An 11,486-nucleotide genomic window follows, 5' to 3' on the forward strand; every position below is an offset into this window, starting at 1 on the left:
ATGTTGTGGTTCCACAAGTACACATTACCCCATACAAGAGTTTTGAATAGAATTTGTGTTATACAAAAGTTATTTTTTTTATAGGGGGCTGTATAGGCTACTTTGTATGAACATCGAACGGTTTGTGCCAGTTGATTTATTAAATTATTCGGATGTGGCGCCGATGCCTAGGAACCACATACCTAGGAATGTCTGTTCTTTAACCAAGGAAAGGCATTGCTCATCAGACTTCCACGTCACTGCATTCTGTAATCGTTTATTAGTAGGGCGAAATACGGTATAAATTGTCTTTCTTTAATTCGGTTCTAGCCTATATTTCAAGAGCCACCTGGAGAGGTACATAAGGTAGTAGTTCACTTTGTCTTGGAGTATTGTTGTATCATTCAACGTGAAAAAGATATTAGTATCATCTGCATACATAAAGACTTTCGGTCATTTGGGTATTTCGACGATATTGTTTATATGCGTTAGGAAGAGCAGCGGTCCCAATTTTTATCCCTGTGGACCATCCAGGGTTAGCTTTAGTTGTGATGAACTCAATCGACTTATATGTACGATCTGATAGCGGTCATAACGATAAGAAGAGAAAAGTTTCAGGGCGTGAGCCATACAGAGATGATTTCTTTAGTAAGATGTTATACTGGATAGAATCGAAATACCTTTTAGATATCCAAAACAAATCCTGTGTATTTGCTATCCTCTATGTTAGATATAATTTTATCCTTAATTTATAATAAAGCCGGCTCTTTAGATTTTCCTTTTAGAAAACAATACTGGTTTTCTGTAATAATGTGTGCGGTATCGAAAAAGGACGGTTGTCGACTATGAATGACACCTTAAAAACCTTTAGTAGCGTTGACAGCACTGATGTAGAGCGATAGTTTGCCAGGTTCACGCTCCCCTGTCTATATCTACTGGAGTGACTCTTGCTATCTTCAACGTTAGTGGAAACACTCCTTTGGATCACGTAAGATGTATAATCTAGGCCAGAAAATACGTTACCACTGTTGATACAGATTTCAGCTCAATCGGCCCAGTGGTATCGATTCCAGGAGCGGCATTATTTTTCAGCTTGTTTAATAAGAGCTCTACTTCAATGGGGCTTGATGGGCGCATAAAAATCCATCCGTAACTCACGTAACGACGCTACGGCCAACACCGACTGATCTGCAATATTCAATGCTTTACATTCATTCGAGCAAACTTTTATAAACTGCCTTGGTGATAGTGCCCACCGCTCGATGCATTGCCCTGAATTGAGGTCTACGTAATGCTTGAGCTATCCTTGTTCTTCCAGTTAGTGCATTTCTTGGATCCCATACTTTTCGAGGCTCCTGCCGTACGCTATAGAATTCACTATGAGAATATTCTTCCTTAGCTTTCTTCTGATGGGGTGTGAGTGTGTCCTGGTATTTTTAAGAGTAAAGCTGTTTTTTTATTGTACACACTCATGGAGCATTTTGTCCTTTATTTTTATGCTACTGTAAAGAAATGAATCCGCCCGTGTTTTTTTTTTTTTTTTTTTACTGCGAGAGGTGATCTTTTCTTCTCCAAATTCTGTATCATACGAGGGAGGTAACATGGCTAACAATATTGCTAAAACTCTTGCAGAGTCTTTTGATTTGTAAAATTCACTCCAATTAACTATTTTGATTAAGGGAATCAAAGCACTGCAGCGTTGCATCAGTAATTTTTCGACGGGCACGAAGTGATGCATCCGGATTCTTTCTACTTTTTAGTGGGGAGGGGGGGGGGGGGGGTGGGGGGATACGGCTATAAATAAAAATTACGAGACACTTTGGCGACTAAAGTGGTGAAAGGCGAACGCCTGAGTGTCGCATTCTGCTACGCATTTTTTGCGAATGTGGCGGTGAATGATGCTTTGAGCAAAGAGGGTGACTTCTGTTTCACATTCCTCCCTTCCTTTATGGCATGATACATGTGTACGCGAAGAACTATTACAGATACTACCCCTTTTCTATCCTGTATATCAATTTCAGATGCCGCTGATGCCTGCTGTACTAACTCCTCCTACCAGTGTAAGGCCTATCAGTGTGAGGTGCCTCATTATTGGGGACACTTAAGCTCATCCTTTAAGCGTATGACGTGCGAGCGTAAGCTACCAGCCCACATATAAAACCATGCTTCAACCAAGCCGTATGAACGTACCTGCGTGTCGTAGGGGTAACCAGAATGCAAATGGTTCTGGCAGGCTGATTCTGATATCATCCACACATATGAAAGGAGCGCCCCTAGTTGGCAGCTCCTGCCCGTGACACAGGGGTAACGTAAATTAAAATATGATGGCAGGCTTATTCAATGGCAAAAGCGCTACACTTTTGCTGACGACAACGATGAGCCATTAAAAATTTTCGCCTTAATAATGGTAGGTGGTCGCTTATATCGGCTGGATAGTCCTATATAGCTGAATAGTAATAGTCCGAAACGCCTAGTTAAATAGCAGACATTAGCGGGCGGCGGGCGGCGGGCGGCAGAGAAGAACGAAGCTTGTCCGACACCACAGTTGCGAAAGTCGAAGGTCCGCATTTGATGAGCTGTCACCGGCGTCCTGCCGTTATCGCTGCTTCATCTTCATCGCCCGTGCAACTCTGTCTTGTTACGCCGCCGATCGGCTTTTCCCTTAGCGGCGAGCAAGACTATGTCTTGTCTACGGCGTCATCGAACCTTGCAAGCGCGACGAGCGTCCTCCGCACCTCCCATTGCGCAGCGGCATGACAGCCGCAGCGTCCTACGTATTTGCTGGTTTTTCAATTTTCTTTTTCTACAAACGCCCTCAGAAGCCCATCTTGACGGGATTACCTCTCCCCAACCACTTCCACATCTAAACAGCGGCCTCTCGCTTAGGTGATGCGAACCTAAACCACAAAGCTGAAAACGAGATTAGAGGCGTACACAGGCCGAAATTCTTGGTCCGAGGCCGATCCGGGCTCTATACTACAGACCGGACTGACCCCACACTGAAAAGACTTGAACACGGTCCGGCCCTGTGCTCAGACGTATGGGCCGAGCCCGGGCCGACTTCGTATAATTACAATTGAAGCGACGATATGGCTCCCGCAAGCTTAAGCCGTCGCTGCATCGCCTGCGCCTAGAAACGTGGATACTCAAGGACCAGCAGAAGCGTTCACTGGGTGTTATACATCGCTTCTGGGGAGACTGTGTCGAGGACGGAAGACAGCCACAGCAGAGACACGTGAGAGGTGACAGCATGGCGAGGTCTTTCTTGGCCGCTTCGGTTGGTGACTCTGACGGAAAGGCGCCCCTTGGTTATGGGGCGGAAGTGTCGCACCGGCTATGCACATTTCGGCCCCTCACTAGCGGATGGCATTGCAGTAGTAGGGTAAGTATATCACATGAAAGCAGCACGCGCATGGTTGCATAAATAAAGAGCTTATGTGGAACATGTTCAAAAATGAATGTACCAGTAACGAGGTAATGGGATTGTGAAGAAACTATACCAAGATAATCAAGTTGAATTTGCATGTAGAAGTTGAGAAATATGACAATGGCCGAGTTACACGAAGGATGGAGGCCGAATTACCCACTATCACCCCTATTTATAATTAATACCAAGAATATAGAAATAAAGCTCCGAAAATCACTTTAGGCTTTAAATTCTGGTACAAAAACGCCAAAATGATCACGGGCTGTGCTTACCTGTAGAACGGAAGATGATGTACTCAGTTCGTTCAGTGTATATAATTCTTGTCGGATGCTATTCAAAAACTCCTCTGACCAAGTGCTTAAAATATAATAAATATAGATACACATACTAGCGCACTATAAATATATTGCGATATGAATAAACGAAGAGCTGGTAGACTTGCAAAAGCATAAACAGATTACCAGGCGAAAGGTCGAATCCATGCCACGATAATGAAACACAGATCATCATAAGGGTGCAAGAGATTATAAGCGTCAAGATATTTCGCATGCTTAAACTCCAAGATATAATCATTCAACCCCTCAAAAGGCATGGCAATCTAAAATCAGTGTAGTTTTCCTTTAAGGATATTTTTAAATGGGGCAGGCCATGTTTTATTTTGACGGCTTTTAATTTTGCGACACTGTTTTACATTTTCTAGAATCGACAATAAATGTTTTATTAGATACCTGCTAGAGTTAATATTCAGCCCTATTAGGAACAAGATGTCCGCTTTTCTATACACCGAAACACACAAAACACGCTGAGGTCTTTTGCTTAACCTTGATTAAAGACGAACAGAAAGGTCCAAAAACCATCCTGATTGTATTGATCCCAAATATAGAAGAGATAATACACAACTTATTGATGCACTTTTTATAGACGGTATATGCGTAAGGGATCTTTTATACATGCACAGACATATACATTGCTACAAAGATACATACTTGTTCCAACGGTTCTTATGACAGCATATATACCCCCCCCCCCCCCCCCCCCCAACCTTCGCAAACTCTTATTGTCACTATCGGCCGCCTGGATACAAAGCGTATTCAATTTGCTGTCAACCATTTTTGTAGGCTCTCAAAAATTGTTTACATGAAACGCATATTTCTTTTTTTTTTTGTTCTTTATTTTAAGCAAAGGTCCTGATCGTAGAGCCAGGATTTAATGCTTCCGCTGTCATTGCTCACCAGACGGTACCGATTGCGGTTAGAACTTACTCACCTGTCACCGATAAGGTTGCAGTTGGCAAAATCGCTTGTATTCTTATCCTCAAAAAACTCCGCGAGTCGGTGGCCTCCAAAATTGAAGTCTGTAACAATGCGGTGTTGTACACCCAAGGGCAGGCTGGAAAAGAAATGAAAGGGTAGTCTCTTTGGACATGTGAAAACGTAACATAATGAGTAGCATGGCCAACAGAAAAATGAATGAATTAATAATTAATAATTGAATGATAGATGTATATTTTAATGGCAACAGGAGATGTCTGCCTGGTGGTAAGCCTATTAATAATTGAATGAGTGAATGAATGATTGAATTAATGAATGAATGAATGAATGAATTAATTAATTAAATAAATAATTAATGAATGAAAACTTTATTTGTATAAAAGGAAAAAGGAACGCTTAATCAGAGAAATCAGACAAAATGCGTACTTTTGATAGACTGATAAAAAGCACAGTACCGTCATGCATTGGGTGAAAATAAAGAACACGCTATTGTTTTTGTCCCCTTTTGGACATATAACAATGTGACCATTGAATCTCAGCTGTAATATATAGTTTCACTATGCAACCGAATCGAAAAAAAGCAAGTAAAAAAAAAAAAACTCCTTCTTAACTATACTGTCATGGGCATGGCTGCCACCCTTTCATTCCAACCCGACCTCGGCGGCTGCGTTTCGATGGAGGCGAAACGAAGAGGAGTCCGTGTGCTGTGCGATGTCAGCGCACGTTAGATCCCCAGGTGGTCGAAATTACTCCGTAGCCGTCCACTACGGCTCCTCTTTCTCTATTTTCCACTTTCACTCCCACCTTCCTTTCTTCCCTTACGGCGCGGTTGAGGTGTCTACAGAAAACAAGTGAGGCAGTTACCGCGCATTTCCCTTCCTATAAATAAATCAGTTATCACCCTTTTCACTCTCTCTCACTCGACACACCCTTTCTCCTTTTCCTCCGCTGGGGTTGCGGCAGCGACGGGGGCGGCAGTTGTGTCCCTGTGACGTAGCGTGGCTCTCGCGCATGCACAGCTTGGTCGGCGCAGAGTACACGAGAACTCCTTCAACCTGCGTAGTGTTCTCCTCCTCTTCTTTTTCTTCCTTTTCTATTTTCTCTTCTGTGCGCACGAGGCAGAGGAGGTGGCTTAGCTATAGTGGTCTAGAATATTGCTTAGCTACTGAGCCAGTAGCAGGCCCGTGCATTTTCTTTTTCTTCTTCCTTCAGTCGCAACAACTTAAAGATCACCAGGTGGTCGAAATTACTCTGTAGCCTTCTGTGGCCAGAAGGAGAGCTGTGATGTTGTTGTTGGTGTGGTTGTAGGAAGAAGTAAAAGAAAATGCATAGGCCTGCTACAGGCTCTGTAGCTGAGCCACCTCGTGCGGACAGAAGGAAAAACAGAGAAGAAAGGAAAAAGAAGAGGGAGAGAAAGACACGCGCCGCAACAACAGCCGTCGTCCACCATCGAAGCAGTGGCGGGTGCAATGACGGCCTACAACAGATAAAAATCGGTGGCTGGCTAGCCCCCGCCGCAAGCGGCGTTGGCCCACCGTCCCAGCCACGTAGGGCCAGGAACTGCCACCCTGCACCACCTCCCGACGCTCCTCGAGCTGTGATGAACGTGGCGGGTGTTGCTCACGCTACGAAACACACTGATGTGCATGCCCAAGGATCTGAGGGTATGTTAAATACCCCAGGTGAGACAGGTCAATACAAAGCCTGGCACTCAAATCTTCATATTGCTCTTTTGACTACATGTACAGGGTCGTCCACTTCTAGCTAGAACACGGTCACTGCTTTTAAAGCAACATTGTATCTGACGCAGACAGATATCGATGCAAAGCGATGCAAGCACACAGAGACACGGATGTGCTGCTTCACATGGCCAGCCACTTTAGATTACTGCGTGGCCGGGTCGGATGCAACGACACCTTGAAAGCAGTGACCGTGTTCTAGCTAGAAGTGGACGAGGCTGTACATTCACAGCTGAGCACACGTTTTTAAAACGCATTTTAAGTTTTCTTGATTGCCGCAGAGTATGACCAGCTTGCCCCTGTGACTGCAGTTTACCTCACCTAAACTATAACTGTGTTTTGCCACATAGCTTGGCATAGTAAACTGATCTTTACTCCTTAAAAAAGAAACAATTTCGCTAACGTGTCGTGGCAAATGAGAACGAAATATATTGCTTTTTTAAGGCGAGAGCCTTTCTAGGCTCAATGAATGAAATCCCGTGCGCGAGAGAGCTGTGCTAGATCTTTGAGCAATTAATGTGTCGCTTGCTAATAACGAATGTACTAGGAGAGAAATTAGCTGTCCGTCATCCTGATGACGTCATTATAAAAATAAAAATTGTCTCCACCGGGGATCGAGCCCCCATACCTCAGATCCCCAGACAAGCGATTTAGCCAACTGCGCCGCGCCTGGGATAGCGAAAGTGCACATCATAATTCCCCTTGTCTAGCGTGAGGATGATTCGTCTGGGTTCGAGGGGCCGGCGTCTCGGGTCGGTCGGATAGTTTAGCTGCATTTTACATTCGTTGTGTCTTGTAATGTGTCCTCACGTGTTGGTGGTGGCTCTGGTCATTGAGATCTTCACGTCGAGCTACTTGTCATCGAATGTGCCTTGTGGTATGGGCGGGGGCTGGGCGGTGAAACGGCGAAGTTGCATCGGGCCTAGCAGGGTGGGGAACTGCCAAGCGATGCGTCCCGGAAACCCGCTGCCGACAGCGGAAGCAGATGAGATGCGCCGAAGCTCCGGGCTAGGATGATGAAGAATGAAATACCCCGGCACTTCCAACCAAATGTTGCGGGACGGCAAGCCGATGAACACCGGAAAAACACAACGAAAGGTGATATCCAATGGCGATTATAGATGGCGTTTAATCAATGTTGGCCGGGCCCAGTGAGAGCACGCCTGCCCGCGCCACTGTCTACTGCCCACTTAGCTATGAGAGGCAATTACTTTCACTATTCTCCCCTAAGAGATATCTAAGAGGCTCTCTGTCACGTCGAATGCCTGTAAGGCTGCACTAATACTTTAAGCTGCCACCGTATCGAGTAATATTCAATACAGAGGATAATAATAAAGCAAACTGATTTATTTTGGCGCGGAGGTATTTTTCTAGTATTCAAATTATTTCGCAAACGAACATGTCTGACATATTTTTGCAAGCAAGGCATAAATGACAGCCACAAGCGATGCAGAAGGCCTACGCGAGAATCGCTATACGTAACGCCAAAGCAGACTAATTTTGCGGTCGCAACCGGGCATTGGAACCTGTAGAGTGCTATTGAATTTTGCTGTTGATTTATTTCATACGCATCACCGGTTTTGTAAGATATATTATTGTTGGGCATGGCTAAGCTCCTTGAAAGTAGCAGCTCGAAAAAACATTGACGAGAATGGGGACAAGGCAGGCGCAGTCTTGTCTCCTTTCTCGGCTTTATTTTTCTTCTCGTTGCTACTTTCAATATGACACCTTACCAATTCGTGCAAAGCTCCATTCTTTATGGATAGGTTAACCTATCTAACTTGTTAAATCAGTAACCACTGCCCCTAAACAACTGTCATAGTTTTTAAATTTCTGAAAACTAGGAGCAATCGATTACGAAATACCGGGACGAGATAACTTTTATGGGACACTGCTTTGATATCAGAGTTCAGCACCGACCCTTTTAATCTTCCATTTTTCTAATCGCATCGAGAAGTTCATCATTTTCCCCGGTAAAATATATGCCGACCTTGTCCGAAAAAACACAACTACTTTTCCGTCCGACTCATACGCAGCAGAAAATGCTCTGAGCTAATTATATTGCCACAGACCTTCAAGTTTCGATTCTTCCGCCCTTGAGGAACATGCTGTGAATTCAATCTAGTTGTACCTCGAATTGCTGTTTTGATCCTTCACCTTCCATATCCTTCATTCACTAGTCTAGCTCCTAGGAAGGCCAACGCCAACGGCTACTTATACATCTAGAAGAGAATTAAGCAGTTGATGGAACCGGCGCACCGAACAGTAACTTGTGCCACGTATAGCTCTGAATTCATACGCGTTTTGGTAGGAGTACAGCCTCTGTCGAGAAATCAGTATGATTAATAAAGGTGGAGTAACATAAAATGCCACATCAGTTCCCGTAAAATGGCGTTTTTTCTTTTTTTTTTTTCACGGCTGTGTATCTCGTCGCATTAAAAAGGCGAATTGACAACAACATAGACAGAACGCTTATTAGTAAATCGTTCCACTAAACAAGAAAGCGTCGATCTAGAGTCAAATCACTTGATATCCCTAGCTTGAAAAGAATTAAAGCTGGCACGAGCTCCTCTGGGTGAGATGAGGTACACCAGCGATAGTAGACATATTAGCCGAAATGAGAGCAGAAATTCAGGACAAGTGCTGTTATTGTACTCTTGTACGAGTACTCTTGCTTTTTTACCCTCTTCTTGCTGCGCTTTGTGTCCTATACCTTCAACTGCGGTTCCCCAGCTAACTCATACCACTACCATCACACTGGATCACTCCATACGAAACTGACAGATCAAGATTAACTGTATAGTGACTCGCTAGACATTAAAATATACTTTCAAATTTTATAGACATCGACCTGTAAAGCATGCTTACAGCACGCCTGTGTAGAATCCGCTGTTCATTTACCTCCGACTCTCTGTTCGGCGTTTCAGAACTTGAATAACGCCGACCATATTGGAATAAATTGTCAAAGCGTATAGTCGCCATGTGCACAAGGCTGTTTTGTGCCTTTCCCTGTGACACAAAGGATGGTGTATCGCTTCGAGTATGAAGTCATTGCCCCAGCATATTGCCATGTGCCTTGCACCGCGCGGCCTCAACGACGACGAAGCGAGCGTTGGGTTATACTTAGCCCCGTGAATAAAAGGCTTCATTCTTGAGTGCGCCTTTAGGTCCTCTGCGCGCTCCTTGGATAGTGACAGTATTTAAACAAAATGATGCGTGCTCCCGTAACGTAAAATTCTACCAAGGTTTCTGTCCATCAAGCGACGGCGATATCGCTCTCTAATGTTGTAACTGAAATACTTTCGCGCAGACTCCAATAGAAGGTAATAATGTAACCCAAATAATTCTGGATAAATTGTCATGTATAGAAAAGAGGTTAGGAGGTCTCAAGTTTGTTCCAACCAGGTAAGTATGATCCAACCGCGTTTGGCAGTAAAATTACCATGAAGGGAATTGTTGCAATGAGGTGGTCGTAGGGCCGTCATTGCGCAAGGTACATTGAAAGAAGGAAAAAAAAAAAGGTTTCCAAAGAACTGGCCATCCAGAGAATTACTCGAAGTCATTCCGTACCTACAGAGGATTTCAAATAACTTTGAAAGGATTTCAGGCAAATAGGGCATTGACATTGTTTTTTGCATCTTGCAAACTTTCGAGATTGTGCAGTCTGCATATAGGAAAGGATAGCTCAAAACCAGGAATGTACGCCACTAAGCACTTTGAAGAAAACAAGCGTGTTCCAACCATAACGGGTTTCCCCCTTAGTTGTCGGCGTTTTTATATTTATCACTGCGGGTTCCTAAACGATCGTTTACGGGAGCATGCGCTTTCTTTAGGGCAACAAGGGTTCGAATCTGTCTGTTCAGTGCTGTGAGTGTGGAGAATGTTAATCTCAGTTACGCCAGACTCCGACTATAGGAAGAAGGAAAAGATCACTAGAGGGGTTGCCATTCTACTCTCGCAACCGGATGAATGTGTTAGCTAAGCTTCTGCTTCCATCTCGAAAAGGAATTTAATTTTCTTGGCACATGACCTTTTGGCTGCTTTGTTCATTTCCTTTTCACATTCATTTGTTTCCTTTATCCACCTGGTATTCATGCACTCGCATTCACGTGCGGTAGTCGATCTTTCGAGATTTGCAACTTTTTGCTTCCTTTTTCATCTGTAGTTCGATCGTGTCATGTATGCTGAGACTACTCCTTCCACGTGTCCGTTGCTGTCTTTTAATGTCGTTTAAGTTCGCAGAAGGTCTTGTTTTTTGTTTGCTTGTTTGTTTCTCTGTTTTTTGTTTGTGTACGTGTGAGTGCGCGCGTGCGTGTGCGCATGGTGTACGCGCGAGTGCGTGTGTGTGTGTGTGTGTGTGTGTGTGTGTGTGTGTGTGTGTGTGTGTGTGTGTGTGTGTGTGTGTGTGTGTGTGTGTGCGTGCGTGCGTGCGTGCGTGCGTGTGTGTGTGTGTGTGCGTGCGTGCGTGCGTGTGTGTGTGTGTGTGTGTGTGTGTGTGTGTGTGTGTGTGTGTGTGTGTGTGTGTGTGTGTGTGTGTGTGTGTGTGTGTGTGTGTGTGTGTGTGTGTGTGTGTGTGTGTGTGTGTGTGTGTGTGTGTGTGTGTGTGTGTGTGTGTGTGTGTGTGTGTGTGCGTGTGTGTGTGTGTGTGTGTGTGTGTTCATCCTATCTTACCTGATTGCAAGGCCACACGTGCCTTCTGTCTATAAAAATAAAAGCCATAATGTTTTAATGCGTGTTCTGTTCCCAGTCCCTACCTGTGTTGTAACCTCCCTCCGTCCCGTGTCTGCTGCGGTTTTTAATCTCCTTATTAAAAAGCTTCGGAGGTTTATCGCTGTAGTTGTACAAAGAGAGTCTGCCTGGAGACCTCGTTAGCGCCATAATCGTTTGAGTTGTTGCCACGTGGAAGAAAAGCAAAGCGTAACAAGGATCTCGTAAGACACAGTTTTAATATTAAACGAGCGCGAAAACGTCGAACGCAATAATGAAGATGATAGGGACGAATACTCTTAGTTTCGAAAAAACCATCCAGTTGCCAGTGAGGGCTTGTGTGTCTCTGCCATGTTAGTCTTC

The 11,486-nt window shown here is 44.4% G+C and overlaps 1 protein-coding gene across 1 annotated transcript in view; it reads right to left on the reverse strand.

Moving 5' to 3' along the window:
* LOC146185901 (uncharacterized) overlaps positions 1-11,486 on the reverse strand; it is a 30,164-nt gene that overhangs the window by 17,289 nt on the left and 1,389 nt on the right. The window contains exon 2 of the mRNA XM_084607944.1: positions 4,673-4,795. Within this exon, the coding sequence (XP_084464070.1) occupies positions 4,673-4,795 (123 nt within the window). The remainder of the gene's footprint in view (positions 1-4,672; positions 4,796-11,486) is intronic.

Source organism: Amblyomma maculatum, chromosome 6 (assembly GCF_055883805.1).
Source record: "Amblyomma maculatum isolate TAMU_Amacu chromosome 6, ASM5588380v1, whole genome shotgun sequence".
Lineage (NCBI taxonomy): Eukaryota > Metazoa > Arthropoda > Arachnida > Ixodida > Ixodidae > Amblyomma > Amblyomma maculatum.